The sequence below is a fragment of the Pithys albifrons genome, chromosome 4 (assembly GCF_047495875.1).
Source record: "Pithys albifrons albifrons isolate INPA30051 chromosome 4, PitAlb_v1, whole genome shotgun sequence".
NCBI lineage: Eukaryota > Metazoa > Chordata > Aves > Passeriformes > Thamnophilidae > Pithys > Pithys albifrons.
Window position 1 is genome coordinate 72,084,484 of NC_092461.1, and position 26,275 is coordinate 72,110,758.

Genomic DNA, 26,275 nt, shown 5'->3' on the forward strand with positions numbered 1-26,275 from the left:
TTTTCCACATATTCCTTTTCTTTGAAATCCTGGAGAAATGCTCATATTTTATGGAAACCAACATTAACTTGCATGAAAGCTGACAATGATTCAAGGAAAATCAGCCAAAGAATGCCAGAATGAAGGAGTTAGATTGGCTGTTCTGAAACTACAGCACATACAATGCTTGCTGGTGCTCTGCCTGTTCGTTGGCTGGTCATTTCTCCTACTGTTTCCTTAGTTTCTCCTCCTGAAAACTACACTAGAAATATGCAAAATAAAAGACAAGTACATTAAATAAACCGCTTTGAGTTTACACAGTGAACTATATTAAATGCAGAAAGATTCTCAAAGCTTCTTGCCCATCTGTCTTCAATCCCTACACATGCATGCCATGCACATGAGAAATAGACTATCAAGTCTCAAATGGGATGGACCTGGTCCTAAGACTACTGTGCCATAGTGTCTGCAATAATCAGTGTTTAGATTCACTAGTTCAGAGACGAAAGTATTCTGGAACACAGGAAGGACCGTCCTGGAATGGTTCTTTACATAAGAAAGTACTAAAGCCCCTTCTGGATTGTAATGAACATTAACACAAAAATAGGAATGTGTAAGTATCAAGCTTGACTATCAAACCAAAACTGGGAAATTCAAGTTAACAACTTTCACCTGTTAAGATAAGAATGTTAAAAGCATCAGGTAACAATAGTAATCATAACATCCAGGAAATTCTAAAGGAAGAAATGTTTTAATTTTATACAGAATGGAGCAAGAGCTGTAATGACACAACCCTTTTTTAGTTTTTCCCTTGTGGTGTGTTCCAAAATCCTCACCGGAGGTCACAGAAAAAGTTGTATAAGAAGCTGTGTGATGAAATGGGACAGTAGATTTGTGACAGTTCCCATGCTTGCCTGCCCCACCCAGATGAAGTCTCTCAATCTGATCTTCTTACATAATTTTAACTCACTGTATTCTGCTCAGTTGAAAACTAATCACTTCTCCCTTGTTTTGGGAAAGGATTTTGGTGGGGGTTTTTTTGTCTTGAATTGGGTTTTTTGGTTTTGTTTGTTTGTTTTGCTGGGAGGTTTTTTGGTGTTTTTTTGTAAGCCCACACACATTTAACTTGATCGAGAACTCACTTCAAAAGCTTCCTTTCAATTATTTATGAGCATTTAAATAGCTACACAGGAAAAAGTCAATATGCTTCCTGTTTCCAACAATGGCAAACACTGGGTATTTGGGAATGCAAATGTCCATTTTCTTGTACCTACCTCCTTAAGTATGCAGTATTTATATATATATACACATATATAAATATCTCTCTGTATATAGCTACTCCCACATTTACATGCAGGTGCACACACATCCTTGTGTGAATATAATAATATATAAATACTTACGTTAACTTCTAGACATGTAAATATAGCAACAGCTAAGGATAACACTTCAATTTCAAGTTCATTAACAGTTAAAAAGATTATTTCCAATAGTCTATGTCTTCAGTTATTCAGTTTATATCATTTACTTACATGCACTTTAACCTGCACTTTTTCAACCTCAGTTTTATGGTGCAAGGCTCAAGCATGCAACCCCAATTCTGCAGCTGAAAATTGTTTTTTAAAATTTGAAGAATATGCTGTGAGACTATCAACCTCAAAGAATTATCTCTATCTTTCAGGGAACATCTCCAAGACAGAAAATTTACCCAGAATGGTAGGTAAATTCAAAGATATAAGACCCCACTTATGCATTTTATCGGAACCAGGAAACACTTGAAATGTGGCAATGTGATTCCTCTTCCACGTACTTAGAGCATTCTCTTCATAAGAAAGATATTCCCAGCAGGTTAGTTGTCTGCAAGTAGCAATCTAAGTTAGATCTCTTCCAACACAAACATCTTCAAATTTAAAGTTCACAGAAGGAAGTCAGAAAAAAATAATTTCCCAGGGGTATATGTATTCACAGTGAAACATCAGCCTTTGTCTGTGTCATTTCTAGCCATCATCTAGTTACATATCCTGTTGTTTAACATCCGTCTTGTAGGTCCCACTCTGATTAACCAAAATGTCCAAAGTATTCCAATCATTACCCTTTTTTCAGGACCCATTACCAAATATACTTACAACAAGAATTCAGTTACATTTAAATGAGAAACAGACAGATTTACTTGACAAAGTTCTAGAGCCCTCACAGGAGCTGGAGGCTCATTCCCTCAAAACTATGTTTTTCTTCAGTCACACTCTTGCTCTCTTCCTGCACAGATCAGCAGCGATTTGAGGAACCTCACCAGGAAGCAAAAGGAGCTGGAGAATTTTGTTCATCTGGGGTGTCGGTTCTCTATTTATCTCTTTCTCAGTCAAGTCCACTCTCCATTTGAAAAGATACGACCCCAGTAGCTCAAAAACACAAAAGCTTATCACTGTATTTTTTTCTTGCTTAGACAGCATTTTTCTTACTTCTGTGTATCTTCTGCTACACTTGCCCCACTCACCTCTGCTTTGTTATGCTTTCCCATGGCACCTTATCTTTCTGCGATTAACACAAATGCAAAAATGCTTCCTTCAACATACATCAGTCTCTTTCCTCAGAGTAACTGGTTTACATCTAAGTTAAAAGTTATCTATTTTCAACAAATCAGACTTTTAAAGTGGTTTTAAAATAAACACTTGTAGAGCATACTGTGCTTTCTTACCTGAACAGAGTTGTTCAACTTTTGTGTAGTTTAAAGCTAATATATCATTAACCCATGCGATGATGTCATGTCTGCTCATAGTCTCTTGGGTTATAGAGGTAGAGTACACGTTGACCGCCATTCCCCAACTAGGAAAAAAGAAAGGACAAATATATTTTTGACATTTTGATAATTGTTTTCTGAATACAATCAATATCTGTTTCCTGTTCAAATAAGGGCCAGAAAAGGTGCAACACTTGCAATCCTCTCTTATTTATTGAGAAAGGGGACTTAATTTTTTATCCTCTGATGATATGTAACCCTCTCAAGGTCCTACTGGAATCTATGACCATATTTCTCCAGCTGTCACTGTGAACTTAAAGAATATACAAACCTACTCTGCTTCATGCTAGTAAGGTAGAAAAAACAAAGACTCAAACATAGCCTAAAGATACACAGACAGGATCAGAGATCTGAGATTCTGTCACACAGTGCTGCATAAATACAGTGATCTGACCTCTGTCACTTTTTTTGCCACTGCATGATGATCAGGCTGCCTAAACCAGGATTTAATTTTCAAATAACTTATAGATGATGCAGCTGTTCTACTTAGTGAAATATTGGTTTGTCTTGGGGACAGGGGCCCTTTGGATCATTAATTCAGTTCCTAACAGTCACAGAGTGAATACCAGATGATCTTTGTTATCAATTTATCAGCTTCTATCCTGAAAACAACTGAGACTTGCATCCCCAGCTGTCTGGTTGGAAAGCTGCTGTGGAGCTCAATTCCTCTAAAACATCAGGAACATTTCCTCTCAGCTTAAACCCATTTTTCCTTCTGCCAACATTATTCTCCAGCTCTAATGGCTTTTTCTTCCCCAGAGCAGATTTCCTAATGCGTTAGGGACAGCACTCGATAGTCTGTCCCAGTGCCCAGGTAGTCTAGATTAAACAGATCAATTTGAGTCTCTTATATCACAACACATACACGTCGTGCAAAAAGTCCTCTTTGAACAGACAGTTTCAAACTGTGTTCAGATAACATTTGACCAAGACCTTGGAAAATGGCACTCTGTGCTCTAAGTTTTCATAGCTGCATCATCTTACATAGATTCTTCTCGTTAGCTAAGGTCCCATCCTCCAAGTATGTAACTCATAGCAGCATTATCATCAGTCACAAAGTACATAGACTAGAAATGCATACTACTACTGAACTTTCATCACAGCTGGGCTTTGCAAACCAGGATTTGGGAAGGGCTCTCCCTACATGGGTGTGCCCTTCAAGCCTGCGCAGTGGATGTTTTAGGTGAGGCACAGCATGCGCAGAACTGGCCCCACCCTTTAACTCCTAAGGTTGATCTGCCACGGCCGAGAGAGCTTGGATGGTAACAGAGAAGTCCTCAGGACTAGAACCTGCAGCCCCTGGTATTCCCAGGAGGTCTCCCATCCAAACACTAACAGGGCCTGACCCTGCTGAGCTTCCGAGATCCGATGGGATCAGGCATCAGGGTGGCATGGCCGTAGTCACTGAACTTCACTCCCTGTTATCCTACCCCAGTCACCTCTTTCTGTTGTGAAACACTGGCAAGAGAAAGGATGAGGACATTCAAGTTTATCTCAACAAGAGTTTCAAAGAGTGGAATCAAGACCATCCATGAAGAGAGTAAATAATATTCTCATGAGTAATGGACTTCAGAAAGTCCACCAGGAACAATCTGAGCACAAGGTGTCCCAGAAATTATCAAACAAAGCTGAACAATTATTCTTGGAAAGAATATTATTCACAGTTTGGTGAGGACTGCATACCTTCATTTCTAACGAGACTTTGTAGCTAACACTTAACTGTTCAGTTTTGGTGCCAGTCCTGCCACCTCAGCCTTGGACCCCAACTTTCTCTCTCAATGCAAGAGAGCAGGAACCTCTCTGTAGGACTCGAGGTCTGCATGGACTATTTCCATGGAGAATTTGCAGAGATGTAACCCTTTGAAACTTGGTAAGACAATCATGCAGAAAACAGACCGCAAATTAACTTCACCCACAGTTAGGCGTGCTGGAGCAATCTAGGTAAAAAGTGTGGAAAAATGCAACAGCATGAAACTTGACTTGGTAACGTGTAAATGTATAAGTACATAACACAGAGAATAAATTTAAAAACAACATTAACAAAGTTCATAACACAGGTCACTTTCTAGGAAACTAATCTCACAAACATAAGGTTGTTTAACTTGTTCCCATCTACTGACATAAAAATCCAAAACACAAAATCTTCAAATTTACTTTAAAGTGAAGAGGAACAAAAAAAAAAAAGGTGGGAAAAGAAAAAAAAAAGAAGAGAAAATAGGGTCAAAAAATTCATGCTCCAATAGTCATGCTACTACTGCCAGAAATTCATTCATTTAGGCTGCCTCTCCACCCGCCTGTGTACGGGCACCTCTGAAGCGTGGAAGGAACCAGCCTGTGCTCAGGCTGCTCACTTCCTCCTGCGGGCTCCCAGGCAGCACAGCCGATTGCATGAACACAGCCCTGTTTCACTGTAGCAGTTAGCAAAGGTCACTTTCTTGGCACGCACTAAGTGCTGGGATTGAACCAAGCGCTAGGAACAAAGTTTTAGAAACAGGGAGGGCCCTTTCACTCTTAAAAACTACGCCATAATGGTTAACCACAAAAGATTCAGCGTCAGGATGGAAGGGACTGAGCAGGCAAACAGCACCTTTGATACTAATCGCATCTGAAGTTAGAAATGTCACTGTTACCATGGTCTTTATTATTTCTAGACTGTTCATATAGATAAGAAACTAACAGAGGGATACTGCCACTATTAAACTAACATGTTAAATACAGTCTGTACGACCAGCTGAAAGACCAGCTTAATAGTGAATTTAACATTCACTTATGATTGAGAGTAGTGAGCTTAATATGAAACCAACAGATTGATATGGAAGAGTCCACTCAATTCTAAAGAAGCTATTTAGATTATAACACCTGAAATAAAGTTACTCTGATCTGTAATTGCCACTACTTTATGAAAACTTTAATTGGCCTCTCGAGGCCAGGCAGAGCTCAGAACAACCATCAGCTACCAGTAGTGAAAGGGGAAAGTTTATTCTGTTAAAAAGATCAAGAAAATCCACACACAAGGAGAAAGCAGACCTTCCCTCATCATTCTTTTCCACACAGAACTGCAAAGAGAAACACCCATCTTTCTGCAACCCACAGGGGAACAAACAACCTTCTCCGTTGCAGCACATGGTGTGGGGAACTCTACTGGCAGGAAACTGAGTAAATGAATAACCTTGAGTTTTACAATGATATCCTGAAGGATACCTGCAATACAACTTACACTGTGTCTGCAAATGAATTATTACAGTCTATGGGTTAAACAAAAGTTCAGTCTATTTGTTAAGAGACAATAGCTTCACATTTGTACACACAAGTATGCACAAGGGTGTATCAGTACCATTCTTAACAAAGTTAGGCAAAACGAATCAGAATTTCTATTAAAAAAATCCGTAACATGCCATTGCCATTTATTCTCAGGGACTTGGTGTCATGCATCTGAATCTTCCACAGCCTCTTCTCTTGAGAGTTCACCCTGTCTTTTCATCTGCTGTTCCCCACCCTCCTACTAGTTACATTCTAAATAAACTCAGCTGGGGAAACGTTTCCTTTACAGTAAGCAAGTTCTAATTTGGTGCTCAGACACACACATATCCTGTTTGCCACACTGAGGGGCCTTAAACAAAAGAAAAAAAAAAGGGAAAAACCTCCCAAAAAACAAGAAGGTGTAGGTAGCACAGCCACCATGCACAGCAACAGCCAAGAACCCCTGTGCTTGACATCTACAGCTGGGCTTGGGTTTTCTGCGCAACTTAGTTCCCTGAGTGCTGAAATACTTTGGAAAATGTGATTCGGCTTCAAAACACATTAATAAACATGTAACACGATGCAAGAGAACAGCTGGACAGGCAGAGACACACAGGCCATACTTTGAACAGCCAAGCAGCTAACAACTTGATTTTATACCCTAATACACTACTTATTTCCAAAAACATTATTTCCATGTTCAACCTGTTAGGCTTCCTCTTGATTAGCCTGAAGGCTCTCAGGCATAGGCTTGCGATGGGACTTATAAAAGTCTGAAAACCAGCATCTACCTGAGATCCTCCACCTACCACAGAGATGCCTCGCGATTCTACAGTAACTAAAAGCAGATGAGGATAGGACACCACACCCCCCACTTCAGAGCACACAGGTGGAAATTAGAATCCTCTGGCTGCTACAGTACTGCCTATACACAGAGGACTCTCTCCCTTGTTTTACTTCAAGTCATAAGAGAATCTTTACATATTAGTCCAGGCCATTTCATAAACGCACTTCACACATGCACTTCACTACACACCACAGACTAAGCTCAGAGGATTAGCTAGGTGCTGAAAATCATGTATATGCTTAAGCAGTTTCCCCAGTCAGAAATATACTGGCTCAGCATGTCCAGTGGTAAACATTACACCCAAAGGTCTATTACTTTTATAAGCACTGCATGTAGCACTGAACATTCAGCTATTAGGCATTTTCCACTGCTCTTGCTGCAGATAACTGCAGCTGTTACAAGGTGCTATCCAGCTGTTCTTCAGGACAGCTTTGCAAGAAGCATATTTACTTTATTTTTCCAGGGATGAACTAACAGTTGTTGACAAAAGAAGCTGTATTACAACAAACCAGCAATAACAGCAAGACTGGAAGGATTACAGCAATTCATCTAATTTGTAATTGTAAAAACTCATCACACACGCCATCACCTCTGAACCTGCAAGACCTTTATGTTTTCATGGAATAGGCAGGTTGGAAGGGACCGCTGCAGGTAATCTAGTCCAACCTCCCTGCTCAAGGAGGGCCACCTAGAGCACATTACTCAGGATTGTGTCCAGATGGCTTTTGATTATCTCCAGAGGAGACTCCACAATTTCTCTGGGGAACCTATTCCAGTCCTCAGTCACCCTCACCATAAAGAGTTTCTTCCTCATATTCAGATGGAAGCTCCTGTGTTACAGTTTCTGCCCACTGCCTTTTGTTTAGTACAAACAGGCATGGTATGGTATTAAGCCTTCACATGCAGTGGAAAGTCTGTGTGACAGTACAAAGAAGAGCCTTCTGGAAGCTGGCACCTGATAGATACTGCCAGTGAAACAAAAGATTTCACACCAAAAACTACTGAAGCAGAAGATACAGCAGAAAGGCTAAGATGAACCTAAGACTGCTGCAGCTGCTGTTGAAAAGGCTTTCTAGATTAAAGCTACTGCAAAACAAAAAAAATCCCTTAAAGAAGAAACCTGCCAGACTCAGAGGTTAAATCGCTCTACAAGGAAAATTCATCCTTTCATGAATCATCCTGAAATGGCAATTCATTTGTTGGACTTCGCCTGTTTCTTTAACACTCACTGCACACAGCCTTAGCCACAGTCATTAGAGTCCAGTTATGCTCAAGGTTGTCTTTACTGAAAGGAGTCCTGAGGACAGAAAATCCACACAAAAAGCTCCTGTGTGTGCAATGCTGACAACACTGTTCTTACTCTCACTTTTGCAGCGAATACAATGGCCTCACGATGCTGCAGCTGAAGTGATATTTGTAGCAACAACATAAAGGCTCTATCTAGTCAGAAACTGAGGTGGATACAAGATTAATCACAATGAGACACTGCCATGGGAAAAAAAAAGAAAAAAGGAGAAAAGAATCCTGTGGTTGTAATACTGTGAGAAATCCACATCTTTTAAGATGCTGAACGTCAAATCTCATACACTGTTCCCATGTTACTAAAACAGCCCTGAAATATTAAGAATATTTTTATTATCTGTATACTTCACTCAATTCTGAATATGCCATTCTACATTTACCACATGGATCTGCCTTGACCTAAAATGATTTGTGCAGCATGCTACAGAGTCTAGACGAGACTGAGGCAATCCATGTTCATTCTGATTGCTTGAGTATCGCAGGATTACCATTTAACACAGCCAACAGCATATTTTCTGTTGTACTCACTGCAGTTTCCTGTTAAAATGCAAGTGAGATTAAAGTACGAGAGATTTACTTTGATTGGATTATGGGATTTTTCGTTTTTTTTTCTTTTAAATTAGAGGCTGCCAATGCTGGGAAGTTCTGACCTACGCAAGTATCTATGATGTGTCTCAAGGACTGGTTTAGACCCCAGTCTGAGTAATTCTTACAAAGCAGAGTGGTAATTCTGGTTTGTGCTACACATGTCTTTAGAAAACCTTGCCCCCCTCAAAAATACCCTTATCTGAGAGGCAGAAAAATACTGGTTCTTTTTCAGTTCCCCCAAATCTAAGAAACACAATGAAAAGTCTTCACATAATACGCACAACTTGAGTCAGAACCCCTGAGATGGCCTAATAACTAGCAATGCATTACACTGTCTACTGCAATAGCTTTTAGAAATGATTTGAATTTTTTTCATTAATCAGTTATGCATTGGGATAGTTCACAAAAATGAAAATAACAGTTAAAAATTCCAAGACAATTATTTAAGGCTTAGAAGACTTTAGGGCACTTGAGGAGGACAAGCCACATTCACTGACTCATTTGAATCTGCCAGTCACATTTGCATAGCATAAGATTATTTCTCCAACTACCTTCTCACTTCTGCTGCCACCAAAACTGTACAGCAATACAGTAATACATAATGCCATGTCTCTACAGTAGCAGAATTTTTATTTCAGGATTCACCTTTGCTTCCAAAAGCACAATGCGATATTAACACTTAACTAGACAGTATCTTAATTGCATCCAAAAGTATTTGCATGCTTTTAAAGGTTCCTTATCAATTTCTATGAGTAAACAAATCTTAACTAAAAAAATACATTCTTGACAAAGGACAGAGGTTCAAGAAAGGCAGACATTAATAGCTTACACAAAATGGAAGAAAGAGTCTTTGGCCACCACCATTCCCACACAGGTATAGCAACTCTGGTCAGAAATGAACCACAGTGATGCACAGCACCCTCAAACTGCATCTCAGAGTACGTGAACAAAGCAACAGTAATGATCTGCACTGAACAGATAGGCAGTAGTTAAATGGAGTAGGAACACACCCATTTCAGTGTAAAAATAATGTTACTATAAATCAAGAAGGAATTTTATTAATGAAGAACAACAAAAACCCTTTGAAGCAGGCTGAACAGGAGGAACGTTAAGTGTGGCAAGGATGCAATGCTGAAGACCTCACTGCTTTCACTTACAGTTATTACCCTCCCACTGCCAAGGCTTTCAACTCTAACATCTTAAGCTTGAATTGCTGCTCTGATGCCCTTAAGGAAGACATTCGACCTGTAAAACTTTTGCAATAGACACTGGCAACTAGTCTACCTTTCACAACAGACAAGTGCATGAAGAAGGAAAAAAAATCCTGATTTAAAGGAAAAGAATTCTCAGACTTATACAATAAACTCCAGTCAATTAGAAATACCTACATCTTAGAAAACAGAAGAGGTCTATGACCACTTTGTAACTAGAAAACCTTGAAAAAGCTGCTGAATAAACCAACATTTAATCTTTTGTTAAACAACGTCTCAATTCACCAAGACAAACATGGGCACTTTAATTCTCTTTTCATTCATTAGTCTTCCTCTTATGGAAAACAAAGATTACTAAGGATACACACAGACATCGCTAGAGGATTTCTAAGAGGTTAAAAACATGCCATCAGTGCTGAGTACTGGAGAAAGGGTGCTTTGAGAAGCAGTACATCAGCAAACCTCAGTTCATAGCGCAAGTTCTCTTCATAAGAGGGGAACCTCCTATATTTTGTTCCCACTAGATGATGGATGAGTAGCTGTCCTTTCAGACAGGAGATCCCCAAATGCTACAGCAAATGCAGATTTACTGGAATATGAAGACAGCAGTGAAGGAGAGCTTGTCTTCAAACACACTGCCCCACATGAGTGCAGCCCATGAACTCCCAGGCAAAACACTGCAGACACAGCCACACACCTAAGCAGCCACCTGCATCTACACCAAGCAAATATCTGCTTGTCATTAGGAAGGGATGAGAACAATCATAAATCCTGATTAAGAAAAAAACACCGCTGGGCATCCAGATCACTGGGCACAGAGCCGCTTATGTCAGAGGCAAACCCACCGGGACAGCAGCCCAGCAGCAGCACTTGCAGGGCAGGCAGCCCTGCTGCTCCTGACTCCTGTCATTTCCGCCTTTTAAGTCCAGAAAACGCTGTGGGCAGGCTTGGGAGTTTCAGCAGGGACGAGATCCAACTAGAGACAGATGAAGTCACCAAATGAATTTAGTTTTGACCTATCTGGGGTTTTGCTGCCGCCCTCCTCCTCTCAGACATGTACACATTCGGAGGTGAAAGGCTAAAGGAACACACTGATTTACTCCAAGCATAACGTAATGGCAAATGAAATTTTGTAATACTATACAGCCCTCCTGACAGGGGGCCTGAGCAGCCTCCAAGTGCCTCACAACCCTGAATGGAGCCAGGCAAGGGAGGCAGTGACTCAGCAGGAGATCAGCACTGAGCATCCACGGATTTCAGTCTGGGAAGAAACAGAACAGGAGGACTCAGCAAGGAGAAAGGCAATGCCTTTCCCCCAACACATTAATTGCTGTTTCCTAACAAGAGATTGCAGTACACTTAATAAACCCTGACTGTTCAAGGCAAGTGCAGACAACAAGCAGAGCACTCTCACTGGAAATCCCCTGCACTAGTGAAGGAGGCACTGCTATAAACCCTTCTATTCACAAATGATGCAACATGATACAGAGAACAAGGACTTTGTCATGCATTCACTTTTCTCTCTTCTGCATTAAAACCAAGTGTAGATACACACTGATTTATGCACTGCAACATTTATTCTTACCTTATGAAACATATACGTTGGAATTATTGAATATCATGAGTTGGAAGAGACCCACCAAAGATCATTGAGTCCACCGTGTTAACCACATGGAACAAGGCCCTTTGAAAGTGCCTTCTAAGGCCACATTCACTTTGAAGGTGCCTGAAGCGACACCAAGTAAGGGATAAGAAACAGCACAGGAACCACTTGTGCAACCACCCCAGGACCTGTGGGCGAAGGTGCCAGAGCACAGCCTGCACGACAGAGCTGCTGAGGCAGCAGCCAGGCAGCTCGCCCTGCTCATCCCTGAATGGCAGGAAGGTGATGACATGATCAGGGTATAAGACAACAATTATTTTAAGCCACTTTTACCCTGAAGTTGTGAACAAGCATGTGACAACAACTGAAGGAACAGGCAACCACGCTCACCGCTTTCACTGGTGCATACATGGCTGTGTACTTTTGTAATGTAAAATATTCAGCTCCAGTATGGTAGCCCAGGGTTTCCACTGCTAACACAGCTCTGCTGGCATTTGAGGTGGAAAGGAGAAGCACCAGGCTTTCTGCTGGGTATGCAGGGAGTTCGGTGGGCAGGTTTCTAGGAATAAGCTCCAGACAACCTGAACTAACTGTAGGTTCCCTGCTACCAGTGCCTCTGCAGACCCCTGCACCAACACACTATATAGCTTTTTACCAGGCCCTGCATTCAACCTTTCTCCCATTTCTCCCTCAACTGCTGGTGAAAACTAGACTAAAAATAATAATAATAATAATAAATCTTGGAGTTCTGACATCTCAAATGTTGGTAATACAGGCTCAAATAAGTACCCCTGTCTTTGGCTTATGCAAGCTTCTTACAAACCATTATTAATATTATACAGATTTCAAGTGTTAAGACTACCAGCCATAACACTTAGTTTTGGGTTTGGATACCGAAGTAACTTGACCTCTTCCCTTGTTCTCTTGAGTTAATAATATAACAGACAAGGAAACACTCTTAAATTATCCTGACGCTCAATGTATTACCAGTAAATGACTAGCACTTAAGAATTAATCCTACCACATACTATCCAGAACAGGGCTGAACTTCTGACTGCAGTTGCTTAACTACTAAATTAATTCTGGAGCAACTAAAACTAGAATTCTCTAATCCTTCAAGAAGTATATTGCCCTTTAGGAACATGCTAGCTCAACCATCTGTGATTTATGTAACATACTATTCTTGCTGTGTGCCAGTAACCACAGACTGATTTTACCACTGTTGCACTACCAACACAATTGCTGAAGCTAACAGCATCAAGGAAAGCTTCCCCAAAACTTGTTTTTTCAACCACATTGGTCTTCTAAGGTCTGTGAAGTCAGCATTTTCTGACAGATTTTAACTTTAACATCTTCTGCCTATCTAAAGGGAGAAATCCCCAAACCTTTGTTTTCCAAGTAATGTTCTTTAGGTGGTGCTTAATGCTTTGATGCAACTGTGATTGTAAAAAAAGAATTAGTTACAACAATCTTGATCTACAAGCCCCAGTAAAGCCTTGCACCTTAATCTAAGACAAGCATAGATGTACTGTTTAATAGGATTTGGCCTCCTTTCATGGAATATCTTGAGGTCAATTCTGGAAGTGTATTGCTTCCAGCTGGCAAATGGAGACATTACCAAGTTCAACTCCCACAACAAACAAGGGGGAAACAAGTTCGTTATTTGAATTGCCTTCAACTACATTTAAGTGCAGTTAAGAAGGTAATCTATGCTGCAGTGTGAAATTTAGTTTCTTCAGTCCTCTCAGTGTTGCTACAGGCCATGCAACAAGACAGTTTTGCAACACTCCTTGTAAAAGCATGTCAAACTAAGCAGACATCTGACAGTTTAAGAACTGTGCTCATAGTTAAACATCTTATGCAGATTAAACTTAACAATAAAGAAAATCCTGTATTAAAAAGGATGCAATTCCTTAAAAGCAGAGTGAACAATTTATCAGCTATTAACTTCAAGACATAATCTTTAATTGCAATGTACATAATTACTTTTATGACATAGCAAAACTATCCTTTTGCCCTGCTCTGTCTCTAAAAACTTTTGGTCGTCCCTGGGTACTAAACTGCAGAAGTTGCTTCCAGTGATTTAGAGAAGGCAAAATGAAGTAACTTCTACAGTAGCAATATAGATTTTGCAAGAATTAAGCTAGAAAACAGTTGCAATTCATGATGTCAAACTGAAACTGCATACACATTTTTCTTTTCCATTTGAAACTTTTGATGACAAGGATGATTTTACCTTTGTGGCAGTATCAAATTTGTTGTCAGATGATATTCCTTTCACTTTTAAAGCATGCGATTTCATTACTTTGTTTTTAAGCCAAGAGTTGTTTATGCCTATTAAGAGTACAGGATGGGATCAGAAAGTGATTCAGGCAGGGAACTCCGGAGAGTTCTGCTCCAACCTCCCATTCACTGCAGCACCAGAAACAGAGGGCTGCTGCTGATCCCATCTATCTGAGTTTTGAGTCCCTGCAAGGACAGATACTCCACAGCTCCTCTGGGTAATGCCTTCCAGTGTTTGACCGTCTCTACTGTGAAAACATTCCTTCCAATACCTAAAGTAATTTCTACTGTTCCAGCTGCAGACTGCCATCACCTCTCATCCTCTCCCCATGCATCTCAGAGAACTTGGCTCCATCTTCTTGAAACCCAGACTGCAGTGAGCTCTTCCCTAGGCTGAAGAAACACAGCCCCCTGACCATCCTGGTGTCCCTCCATCACACTCACTTAAGTATGTCATTGTCTTTCTCAGACTGGAGAGGCCAAATTCAAACACGGTATGTGAGATGTGGTCTCAGAAGCACCAGAGTGGAAGAATCACTTCCCCGAATTGTTGGCTACGTGCCTGCCAATGCAGCCCAGCATGGGCTTGGCCTTCTTCCCTGCAAGAGCACACTGCTGACTCATGTTCATCTTCTTCACCAGCACCACCAGATCCATGCTGTGTAGCACTTCAGGAACAATTGGGGTGGGTGAGGGGTGGTGTTGGGAGTGTGTGCTTAACGTTGTACTGGAAGAAAACACCCCACCATATTAAAAACAGAGCTGCTTGAGAGACAAGGCAGTTCTAGAGAATCCCTGCTGCTGTGGAACATATTTCACATTTTGGGACCACTGATTAAAAATGTACACTAGAGTGTCAAACTTCTGCAGGCAGAAATATATAGAATAATGAAACAGTTTTGGTTGGAAGGATCCTTAAAGATCATCTAGTTACAACCGTGTTCCCATGGCCAGGGACACCTTCCACTAGAGCAGGTTGCTCCAAGCCCCATTCAACTTGGCCTAGTACTCTTCCAGGGATGGGGCCTCCACAACTTCTCTGGGAAACCTGCTCCAGTGTCTCACCACTCCCACAGTAAAGAATTTCTTCCTAATACCTAATCTACACTTACTCTCTTTCAGTTTAAAGCAGTAGACCCTTGCTGTATCACTACACGCCCTTGTAAAAAATCCCTCTCCATCGCTCTTGTCAGACCCCTTTAGGTACTGGAAGGCTGCTCTAAAGTCTCCCTGGAGCCTTCTCTAGCCTGAATAATCCCAGATCTCACAGCCTGTCTTCACAGGAGATATATTAAATGAAGAAAAACAAAAAATTCCTTATGTGTCTTTGAATCTGACAACTGGTACAACATGTATGTGTTTACTGAAAACAGTGTTTTCAGACCCTGACAGAATCTACATCACGTATAACTTTAAAACATTAATACGGCAAGGAATGATATGGATCCCAAACAACAATTCAAAAAAATATAATTAACACTATTCTGTGTAACAAGGTTTCCAACAGAATGGCTAATTACATGTGAATTTTGTCCTTTTGGCAAAATGTATCCTTTCTATTCAACCAATTACCACTACCTTCATGTTCTCAGCCCTCCTACACACCATGGTCTTGCTGTATACGCAAGCTCTCCCAGGACTTTCATATCACTGCGTTATGTATTCCACTACAAACAATTACTCATAGATTCTACAGTTATTTTAACAAGCCATGATTTGTGTAACATTGATTCCATAAGCAAAACAAATGAGTATTCTACTTCAAATATTTCAGTGCTCCCTATTCATGATATTACTGGACTAGCTCCACAGAGATTAACCTTAAGAAGCGAAGCATAACAAGCATGTAAAATTTGCCTAAAATGAATTTTCATTCCCCCAAAATTGTTTAATACATACTGCCAGCAAGCCCTTCCAAGCATCAACACTACATTCCACAGTGACAGGCAAGAATTTGCATTCATGTGCATCTCTGAATAATTACAGCTGCTTGGGCAGGAAATCTGTATGGTACTCAGGAATCCTGCTGTACGGGGGAAAATTCAGATTAGTTGTTCTTAAAAGATAAAACTCAAGACCATGGATCTCGCTAACCACTCTCAGGGTTCCAAAAGAAACATAATAATGAAAATTAAAGTTCTGAAACAACATAGTGCAAGGCCAGAAGATCAACAGCACAACCTGCATGGCATATTCCTCTTCAGGCAGAATGATTTGGCACAGTCACAGTATTTCCTACGGAAGTTACATCCGTAAGTCTCAATTCACTGATGAATGTTTACACTTCCTGTTTGGATAGCATAGCAAAAAAACAGATTTAACACAAAAGTACCCTTCACTAAGTATGGGGCTCAATGGGAAACAAGTATTTTAGAGTGGTTAAACTAAGACATTTAATGAGTGTGCTTTCAGTAAACAGAGCCTTTTCTACAAAATATTTAATAACTTAGCATACCACTAGAAAACTTGACAAACTTCTGCCAAAATAGAGGAAAGATTTTAATTTTGAATGAAATATTGGATAGTAAAATTGTGTTCAAAAAAAACCCCAACCAAACATGGCTTTTAAAACCCCAATAGTTAAATGCATGCTTAGTGAACTTTTATAGCTGATATTCCCCTTCCCCTCCCACTTAATTACACTGAAACAATACGAAGAAGATACTTTATTGGTGAGTCAGGCAGCAGAGATCTGACCAAGATCCAAACAGCTATACAGTGCACAGCTAACATCATCCGCAGAAGAAACACGGATGTTTTCCATTTACGTTCCCTAGCACTGATGCTGGAAGCAGATGATCAGTGCTGCTAGCTGGAGGCCAGGATTCAGGGAGTGAGGAGGATCCAAGGATACAAACGCTGTCCCGGTGCAGTGCAAGTCTCGCTGCCGCCACCACCACCACCACGCTTATTCTGCACCACATCCTTTGTGCCAGTGGTTTGCATGATTGAGAACAGATGTGGCAAGACCACTCGTTTTCAATTATCAAACAAGGGCTGAAAGTTTCATGTCCAAAATGAAAAGCTGGCACACGATTTATCTTCTTCCTTACTAAGCCTTTGCTATAATTAGCTTTGGGCACGAGGAAGGTGAAGAGACTGTCAAATTAAACTAACTGCTCCACTAAACCCCAAAACCTCTGAAGATGTTTTTGAAGAGTCACTCATTCAAATGCTAAGGCTCGAAATGTGGATCTTCCACACTTTTTCTTTATTACTGGTCCCAAAACAAGTTTTACATCTCAAAAGGTTAGTCCAGGTATGCCCACTAGGAGAACATTCCTATGGTCCAGCCCGCTTGTCATGAGGCAGCTGCATCTCCCTAGAACTAGCCAAAGAAATAGCTTTAGTAAGTGTGGATCTCTTGCTCCACAGCCCCACCTCCAAATCACCTGTCTTTCACAATGCAGCATATTTTTCAGTGCCTGTTTTCCAGACAGAAGCCAAGATGTCTGTTTCTAAAAATGACAGCATCAGGTTCAGTTCTCACATATCCCAAACCTGCTCCTATTTTTGTTAATATGCCAAAAACACATGGCTGTTGCTAAGCAGCTCAGCAAGGTAGTTTAAAAAAACCACATCACACAACAAAAACCAGAACTCAGCCTCCCACCTACAGGATGTTTCCGAAACCCACAGAGGCTGCGTGCAAATTAGGCACTCTCAGACCTTTCTGGTGAGAGTGCTCAGATGCAAGCTGAGAAGGCAGTGCTATCTGAAAATCACCTCCATTTCCTGACACAAAATTGGGTTGTCAGTGAAGTGTTGTTTTCTTCCCCTCTCCCCGCATGCCATAGAGCTACCCCTTGTGAAGTATTTCCTTCAAGGAAGATCAAATCCAGATCAAGAGATGTAACCCAATAATGTAGGCAGGGATTATCTAGGTTTCTAGCTACTGATGCAGTATTGAGCAGAGTCATCTTCATAACCCTCAGAGACATTTACATGCTCTCCCATGTGATTCCCAATTATCTTCACACAGTTTCATCCTGTGCTTTCTGAGAGCTGGACCTGCCCAGCAGAAGACACCACAACAGCTCTCTCTAGGCAGTGTATTGCCTAATCAGAAAACAAGATTAAAGAAGAGCAGCAGCGGCAGTGATAGGAAGACAGCTTTATGAAAGTGAAAGAAGAGAAAATAGAGGGTACCTAAGCTCACAGGAACCAAGGAAAGATTTCTGCAAGGTCCCTTTTAATGGTGGCTAGTAGCTGCCAGCTCTAAGTCATCAGAATGGTCTTCTGCACAGCTAGTAACTATCTTGTTGCAATCCCGACACTAGAGACACAAGGGGGTTATCACAAATATCACTTTTAGAAAAGCTCAAGCCAAATTTACAGGGTGTGATTTATGCTGGTTTGTTTTAAACGTTTGTTACTGCCTTTCTCCTGCTTTCAGTGAAATCTATGGCAAAATTCTCATAATCTGCAATAAAGCTGTTAGGCCAAAAGCAAATGCCTCTCAAAATAATGATTCAGTTACTAATATATTTAGTAGCATTTGCTTTGACTAGCATTTACAGTTTGAGAAGTCACACCTGTTTGTACTCTGAAGTGAGAAGACAACTCACTACTTTTACTCTGTATTGTCTTCCCAGTTGGGCCTTAATGTATTACTTTTTTCAATACAAGTGGTCTTCTTTCTTTCAGAGGAACTAGCTGCCTACCATATTCAAGAGAATCTAATTTTAAAGCAAGAAACTCCTTCTGCCTGGAGTCAGGTGAAGCAGTAGGTCTCCCTTTGAACCCTGAATAAAGCCACACACATGGGAAAGGCACAGTCACCAGAGACAGGGGCAGGTCCTGTGGAGGGAAGGATGCTCTCTGCTGCCCAGGGCCAGCCTGCATCCGGCAATTCACTGAGAGCTGGGAAGGCAAAAACCAAAACAGATTTTGCTGTAATGTAAATCTCAACTTTCAGCATGAAAGTTATCAGCTCATACTGCTGTGAAAGGCAGTCAGATATGCTTAGTAACACCCTACAGCTTATTTCAGCAGTGCGTGAGGAAATCGCCACTTCTGTCCAGCTTTCATTAGTATGCGCAGCACCATCGCTCAGTGGTGGCTTACACAATGATTTCTTGAAGGAAGACAACACTTAGGAAAACCAATTATTTAGAACAGATAACATTAGAAAGGTACATACTCATAGATAAAAACTAAAACAAAAATACCTTTTCCTTTTAGCTTAGTGATTTGAAGAAAAGTAATCAGGAAGTTGGGCCCCTTCCCCCCACTTTGTGCAAGTTCTGGGTATAAAACTAAATATAGCGAGGGAATGAAAGACCAGAAAATCATTTTTCCAGCAACACACAAAAACAAACCAAAAGTTCAGTGCAGCATCCTACAAATGAGGGTACAACAGTCTGCTGTTTTAACACCAGAGTGGTTTAGGCTACTTATTTCATTCAAACCCGGAAGTATTCAAACTCTTTGTTTTAAAACCATGATAAGCTGATCAACCACACAAAATGCCTCGATTCTGGCAATTAAAACAGTGCAAACACATCCTATTTTAAAAAAAATTCTCCACACAGCTGTTGATTTGGTTTCTTATCAAATTTTTTCGGCCTTCTTTGAACACAGAAGTAACATCAGAATTAATTAAATGTAATGTCATTTTCAGAAATGACCCCAAATCTATTTCAGACCAACAAAAAGACACCTCAGCACCAAAAACATTTCAAACTCAGTCTCCTGATCAGGAGCACATGAAACAGCATTTCACTAGAGCAATACAGATTGATTACAGTTATTAACTCTGAAAGGTAACATCACCCTGTGACTAAATTTTATGCCAAAGTGCCCAGTTTCTATTTACCACCTAAGTAAAGCTGGATGAGAAACTTAACACCTTGGGTCTGTATGTCCCAGTCTGCAAAGTATAATATGTCCTTTGGAAGACTTGGAAAAACTATTTGTGGCTTTGCATATGGAGCACATGGTTGGGACTTGTGGTATAGGTTCAATTCCCTGATGCATCCTCAACTCAGTGGATACCTTTAGGCAACTCCTTCCATGTCATCCTCCTAGTCTGTAAAAAGTTATAAACTGCAGCTGTTTATAAATCTGCTTCAGGAGTTGCATATCAAATCTTTGGTAAGACCTGGTATCAGAAATCACTTTTTTTTAAGGTTTGAGAATATTGAACCTGATAAACACAAGTTTTCTGATCAATAAAGACTACTTCTGTTTTAAAACATCTATGAAACAGCACATGTTAGAAATTGTAAAAAGAGAAAGCATTTCTGATACTACAGGAGAGAAGGACTGAAAGGTAAACACTGAACCTCTATACGTAAGGCAGATACAGGCTGACATAAAACTGCAGTATGCTCAAGTGTTTTGCAAGCAAAGGATGTATTTATAGCTTTGTACAACTAACTGCTGATCTGATGTCAAGCTCCAAGGTGTGTTTAATGACATATTTATTCCATATTCCTAGATATCAATGGAACAAGCCAAACCAAGAGAGGCACAGCAACTTGATGTGTCACATGGTGAGGCTGCACAAGCTGCTCCATAAAGTTGAAGTCAGCAATGGCACTGACAGTCCAGCACAGCTGCAGGCACGATACTGATGGTATTCATCTATTATACTCAGTGATGTCCTGCTGCAGCTCAAACTGGACAAGGACCAAACTCACCTAGCTAGTAAAGGTTTCCATGGAAGTTAAAAGTCACTTTTTTCCACTACCAAGGAGAGGTGTCACAACAGGTTTCACATATTTTCTTTAATGTTTCTCTTCCATTATGCTTGACATTTACTTCCTAAAGTACTTAGAGTTACAGATGAAAGCAAGTTAAGTATCATAAATCAACAGGTATGGGTGCCATGACTGTGCAGATCAGGGTAAGTTTCCAGAAGGAAAAGAGAACCTTAATAAAATTCCCCAGTGGAAATTTTTATTTGTGCAGTAAAGGTTTTTTTTCTGAAATACATTGAACCGTATTACTTATTTACTGCCCAAAAATAACACACGATGTAAATAGTTCTGTATTCCTTTATATTGCTCCAGAGAGGGATGCAAATGCATTGAAATGCCTAGAAGAGTCAGGAGTACTTCTCTGGATGAAAGGCTATTCAGAAGCAGAAATACTTCAAAATTTCTGGAAAACTGGGCAAGTGAAAGAAATAGTTGTTTCTGTCATCAGGGGCTTCACACAGCAGCCTCACAAAATTTCTTTTCTAGATATAGTTCAATGTATGGTATGACAGGCAGAAGGACAAGAAAACTGACTTGATGGCTGCAGAAAAACACACAAACCTACTGCAAAAGAAAAATGGAGAACCCCATGTAACAAAGGAGGTTTTCCAAAAAACCCTTGCGAAGAAGTGAGACAGCAATCAGTAGCACCTATGACAAGTCAGAATAACTAGAGATGGATGCATGGTATTTCAAATCTATTTCATATTTCTGCTTAGGTGCATGATGGAAATATAGCTTCCCTCTAAAATGGAATCTTGTACTACTCAGCTGAAATTTTGATACAGGAATTGAGAGCTCCAGGCTTTCTGTATATAGAAATAGGTCCTTACAAAAGCAATGTTGTTACTTTGTGCTAAATGTGTGCTTTGGGGCTCCACCGGGTAAAGTATCAGCAGTTTCAGAGTGAGACAGACTAAATTTTGGGCAATTTAAACAAACCACACACTAGAATCTCCGACACACCCGTCAGTGTGTGGTCAACAATGAGACTCACTGTTAAGGTTATTAATGGCCAGCTATGCCAGTAGCAGCTCCATCATTCCTCAGCAGAAAAAAAGTACTGTGATATTCTTCAGAGAAACAAGCCATGTCATCCACGTTTGTTTTCATCTAATCGAGCCTACAACTCGCCACTTCAGTCAGATATTTGAGAGCAGCATCATTTCCTGCTGCTTGAAAATCAGCTTTAAAGGGGCGTGTTCTCTGCAGAGGCACTGCTTGCTGTCACCCAGGCAGCATTTAAAATAACTGTATGTTGGCATAAGGGGAGATCCCGGCCGTATTATCACCCTTCGAGCCGGCAACAAGGCGCACATCAAACCAGTTGCGTTCCGGGCTGCGCCGCGACCCTTATCAAACAATGCAAACAATTTTAATGAGCTTATCTGCCGGAACATATTGTCAGAGATGTTAATGCAGAAGCGCTGCCAGCAACGCATGCCAAGCGATTCATTAAGAATGCCTACAACTGCGACAAAAGGCGTGTGTCCTCCCAGACGAGGGGCGATAAATAAACACAAAATGGGGCTGGCGGGAAGCGGGGCGGGGATGGACCCGCCCTCCCCCGCGCAGGCAGCGGGGACAGTGTCACCCCCGGCCGGGGGCGGCTGTCACGGCGCTCCGCGGTGTGCGGGCAGTGCCGGGTGCGGGTCCGGCCCCGCAGCGCTGCCCGCGCCCCGCGCCCGCCGCCCCCCGCACGGCGCCGCCTCCCGCCCAGATCCGCAGCGAGGTGCTGCGGCTCCTTTCCAGGGGGAGCTGGCTGCCTGCGCGGGGGGCGTGCTTTCCTTCCTTTTTATTTTACCTCCCCCGTTTCGTTGTTTTTCTTTTTAATTATCATTTTTAAGCGCCTCTCTTCCGCGCGGGCGCCGCGAGCCCCCGCACACATCCCGCCAGTGCCCCGACCGCTCTGCAGCCGGACAATGCGGGGCCGGGGCGAGAGGAGGGGTCCGCAGCCCGCCCTCCCTATGCAGGCGCCCCCCGCGCCGCCGCAGCCCCCCCGCAGTACCTGTAGGAGCGCTCTCCCCGCACCGTGTGCTTCCTGAAGGGGATGATGGTCCCGTTATCCTGGATGATGTCGTTGTTGTTCTCGCCATTTGGGGACAGGGCTTGGGTCGGTCCGGGCATTGGCGCTCCCGCCGCTCCGCAGAGCCCCGCGCTGCTGCCGCTGCTGCTGCTGCTGGTGTGCGGAAGGTGGCGGCACCCGCGACTCTCACCGCCCTCCCGCGCCAGCCCCGCCCCGCGCCAGCCCCGCCGCCGCCACACGTGACCGCCCCTCGCCATAGCAACGGGCCGGCGCCGCGGAGCGCAGCGCGCAGGGAAGGAGGGAGGGAGGCAGGGAAGGGGCGCCCGCCCCGCCCGGCGCCCCCACACAAAGAGCCGCTCGCCCCGGGCGTGCGGGGGAGCCGCCGTGCCCCGCGGGGGCACAGCCCGAGCTGTTCGGCGGCCCCTCCTCGGTGCGGGCAGAGACAAAGCACTGCGGCACCTCCGCGCAAACCCCGTCCCCGCGCGGCGATCCCGCCGCCTCCGCACATGTCCCCACACCCGTGGGCGGCTCAGAAACACGGCCTCGCCCCTGCGGGGACCGCGCCGTCCCCTGCTCACCGCCCCCCGGGACAAGGGCAGCCCCGGCGTCGCCCTGGCTTTATGAGACCAGCCGAGCACCCTAAAGCCCGATGCCGATTCATCACCCTCCGTTCCCCGGTACCTCCGCATCATCCGCCTTTCCGCCACACCGAGGAGCTATTTGGGGCTCAAGCTCCTCCTTTGGAAGGAGCCCCCACACCAAGCTGCCGGGTTACACGCCGCCCAGCCGCAGAGGGAACACCGCCCAGCCTTCCCCGGCATCTTCCTCGGTGCTGCTGTGCGCGGGGTTATGGACATCCCTCACTGCATAAAGCTCGCCTGCACTGGCCGCAGCTCACAGAAATCCAGAGTGGTCTTTGTGTTTCATACGGCAAACACTTTATTAACAGAAGAGTACATAAATACTAAGTAACATGAAAATACAAGAATGGCAAAAATCATGGACTTCTAATAATAAAACTAAGCACAAGAAGGTCTAAGTGAATTTATGCTATTTTTTCCTGGTTCCTGTGTCTGCTACTGCACCTGCATTTCCAACTGAGGCACCAGCATGTCCGAGTTACCAGGCTCTGTATCTGTGATAACAGCTTTACTGGAGAGCACAGTACACGACTTGTCAAGCTGCATTGCTCATTTCCAGCCTTCTCCTGCTCTCAGGCTTACACAGAAAGACCATTAGAAGACACATCCTTTATAATCTTGCTTGTATCAGAAGCAAGAAGGGAAAAAACCTGTCAAGGCAGTAGCACTGAACTTCTGGCACTGTGAGCACCACCATTCACAAAACTCTAATCTCTTCCTCCCCTTCATCTAAAAGTTTTTTATCCTTCTCACTCCATTTCCTTCTGCATAGCTCTATGATCTCTGGATATCTCCCCTTGCCTCAACAGCAATGCCCTTCACAGTTTGACACTAACCACAGAGCAACGCTGGTCATCCTCAGGAGCAGATCTGAACTTCACTGTGGCCATACCTACCTACACAATAGCAGATCAAACCTCACACATTTACCACATTAGAAAAACAAGCTATCCAACTGTTTACAAATTATTTTCTCTAAACAAAACCCGAAAGTGACTATGGGCACAGTCACTAAACAGCTCTGTATGACCTCAAGGCTGTTAGATACAAAACATCCATCAACATCTGAAAAAATACGTGGCCCCAAATTCAACTCTCTTTTAAAATCAGATTTAAGGTGGCAGGTCAAACAAAAAGAGCAATGTGAATTACACTGCTTACATACAAAGCTAAGAAATGCTACATGGTGATGGAATATAAAAATAATAATCTTTATCTGGCAGACATAACCCTACCTGCTCTGCTAGGCGGAGAGCAGGAAACACTCTGCAATACTAACTTGTAAAAATATTTTTATTTCTTCACCAGTGGCAAAGAACAGAAGTTTCTTTATTGAAGTCTCCTAAACTGTTTAAAACATGTACCGACAAAGCTACAGAAGAGAAGTGCAGGTGAGGAGAGCATGGTAACCTCCCTTTAGACCCCTTCTTGCCTCTGCATTAGGATTCAAGGTCAGAAAACAAATGCTGCCTAAACACAGTACTTTACCTTTATGGAGGCTGAGCCAGACCTCAGCCAAAGGAGCTGGGCAGTGGTTTTCAGAAAGCACATGCTTTTTGGTCTATCTAGCACAGCCTGGGGGGCACAGGGTGCAATATGGATTCCATATGCATGTCACTCCCTCTACCTACATCTCTGTTCCTGAGCACAGTGTGGCCCATAAGTACATCTCTTATTTTTATGTGCTGGAAGCCACCAGCATCTTCTTTCCACTTCTATTATTCCAAGCTAAGAGGTCCTGCAAGAAATAGGAAACCTGTTGCTGTTATTAGGTGTCTGTACAGCTGTGCTGCCTTTACAAATTACATGTAGTAGGCATACAAATAGAAAAGCAACCTGAAGAATAAAAGGTCAGCATGGTGTTGATAAAAAAGCCCCCTATGGTATCTTGAAAGTACTGAAATCTAGTAGTCACAAGTGATATGCAGACTAAGCAGAGCAAAGAGCTAGGAAAGCAAATGCCAAAGGGTGGAATTACAAAACCTGATGTAATAGATCTTCAGCACCGAGAATCACAGAAGCAATGGCTGTCAATGGTTGTAAGTGACCTACAAAAGTCATCCAGGCCAATCTCCCACTCAGAGCAGGATCATCATCAACACAAGATCAGGTCACATTGGGTGACGTGATTATAATCTACCCAAATCTCAAAAATCTCCAAGGATGGAGATGTTGCATGCTCTCAGGGCCACCCACTCCCATGCCACATTAGTTACACAGAAAGTCCCAGGTGTGCTGCTGCTGAGAAAAGCACCATCCTACCCCAGCACATGCACTCCAGTACTTTGATTTCTGCTGTGGTGAATCAGGTAGGGAGAACACGAGCAAGTACTAGAGCAGGTCTAACCATCATTCTCCAAAATGTGGTTGCTCTTTACTCCTCAGAGCTTTTGTTTTCAATTCCTCTCTCCTTATTTGCTCTAAACCTCACTGCAACAGAAAGACCTGAGATAATCCCTGAGAGTGAAATCCTCTAAAAGCCCAAAATGCAGCATTAGGAAGACCTCAGGCATGCTCAAGCCAGAATTTTATACTAGGTTGATAAGAAGCAATCAATGTACAGCCTCTGAAAACAGAGGTGATGGCCACACTAGAAACTTCTGCTGGTATATTTGTGAGAAGATTTAATAAACACACACAGTTTTAGGGACAGTTGTATGTGACACAGCCAAACTAGAAATGCAATTAATGGTTGCAGAAATTCCCCACTGCTTGGATAACTTTGGTGTGGTGGGAGCAATAGTGCAATAGATTAAGGAAAAAATGCATCTAACCCTAGAGTGGCCAGTGAGCATCCCTCATCTCTGACATCTCTGTTCACATTTACGCTTGTGCTATTCCTTGCACTGTTCTCAGAATACAGCCCAGCTACAGCTTTAAACTGTAGTAAACACTACACAAATATAGTTATTTTGAGCCATGTACATCACTTTTCTGAAGAGTTTCATGAACATTCCTATCACAAGTGTAGTTTTTCCACTGGGAAAGAAGCCTAAGAAAACCAGATTTCAGAAAACAGTTCAAAGATAGCAACAACTTTTGGAAAGCAGCAGT

The 26,275-nt window shown here is 42.4% G+C and overlaps 1 protein-coding gene across 5 annotated transcripts in view; it reads right to left on the reverse strand.

Moving 5' to 3' along the window:
• MAPRE2 (microtubule associated protein RP/EB family member 2) overlaps window positions 1–26,275 on the reverse strand; it is a 100,189-nt gene that overhangs the window by 35,653 nt on the left and 38,261 nt on the right. For 2 of the 5 annotated variants that reach the window (XM_071554573.1, XM_071554572.1), the window contains exon 3: window positions 2,675–2,802. In XM_071554573.1, coding sequence (XP_071410674.1) covers window positions 2,675–2,795 — 121 coding nt within the window. In that variant the 5' untranslated portion in view covers window positions 2,796–2,802. Of the gene's footprint in view, window positions 1–2,674; window positions 2,803–22,562; window positions 22,793–23,261; window positions 23,283–26,275 lie in introns of those variants that run through there. The other 3 variants (XM_071554571.1, XM_071554570.1, XM_071554574.1) reach the window with 3 other exon arrangements.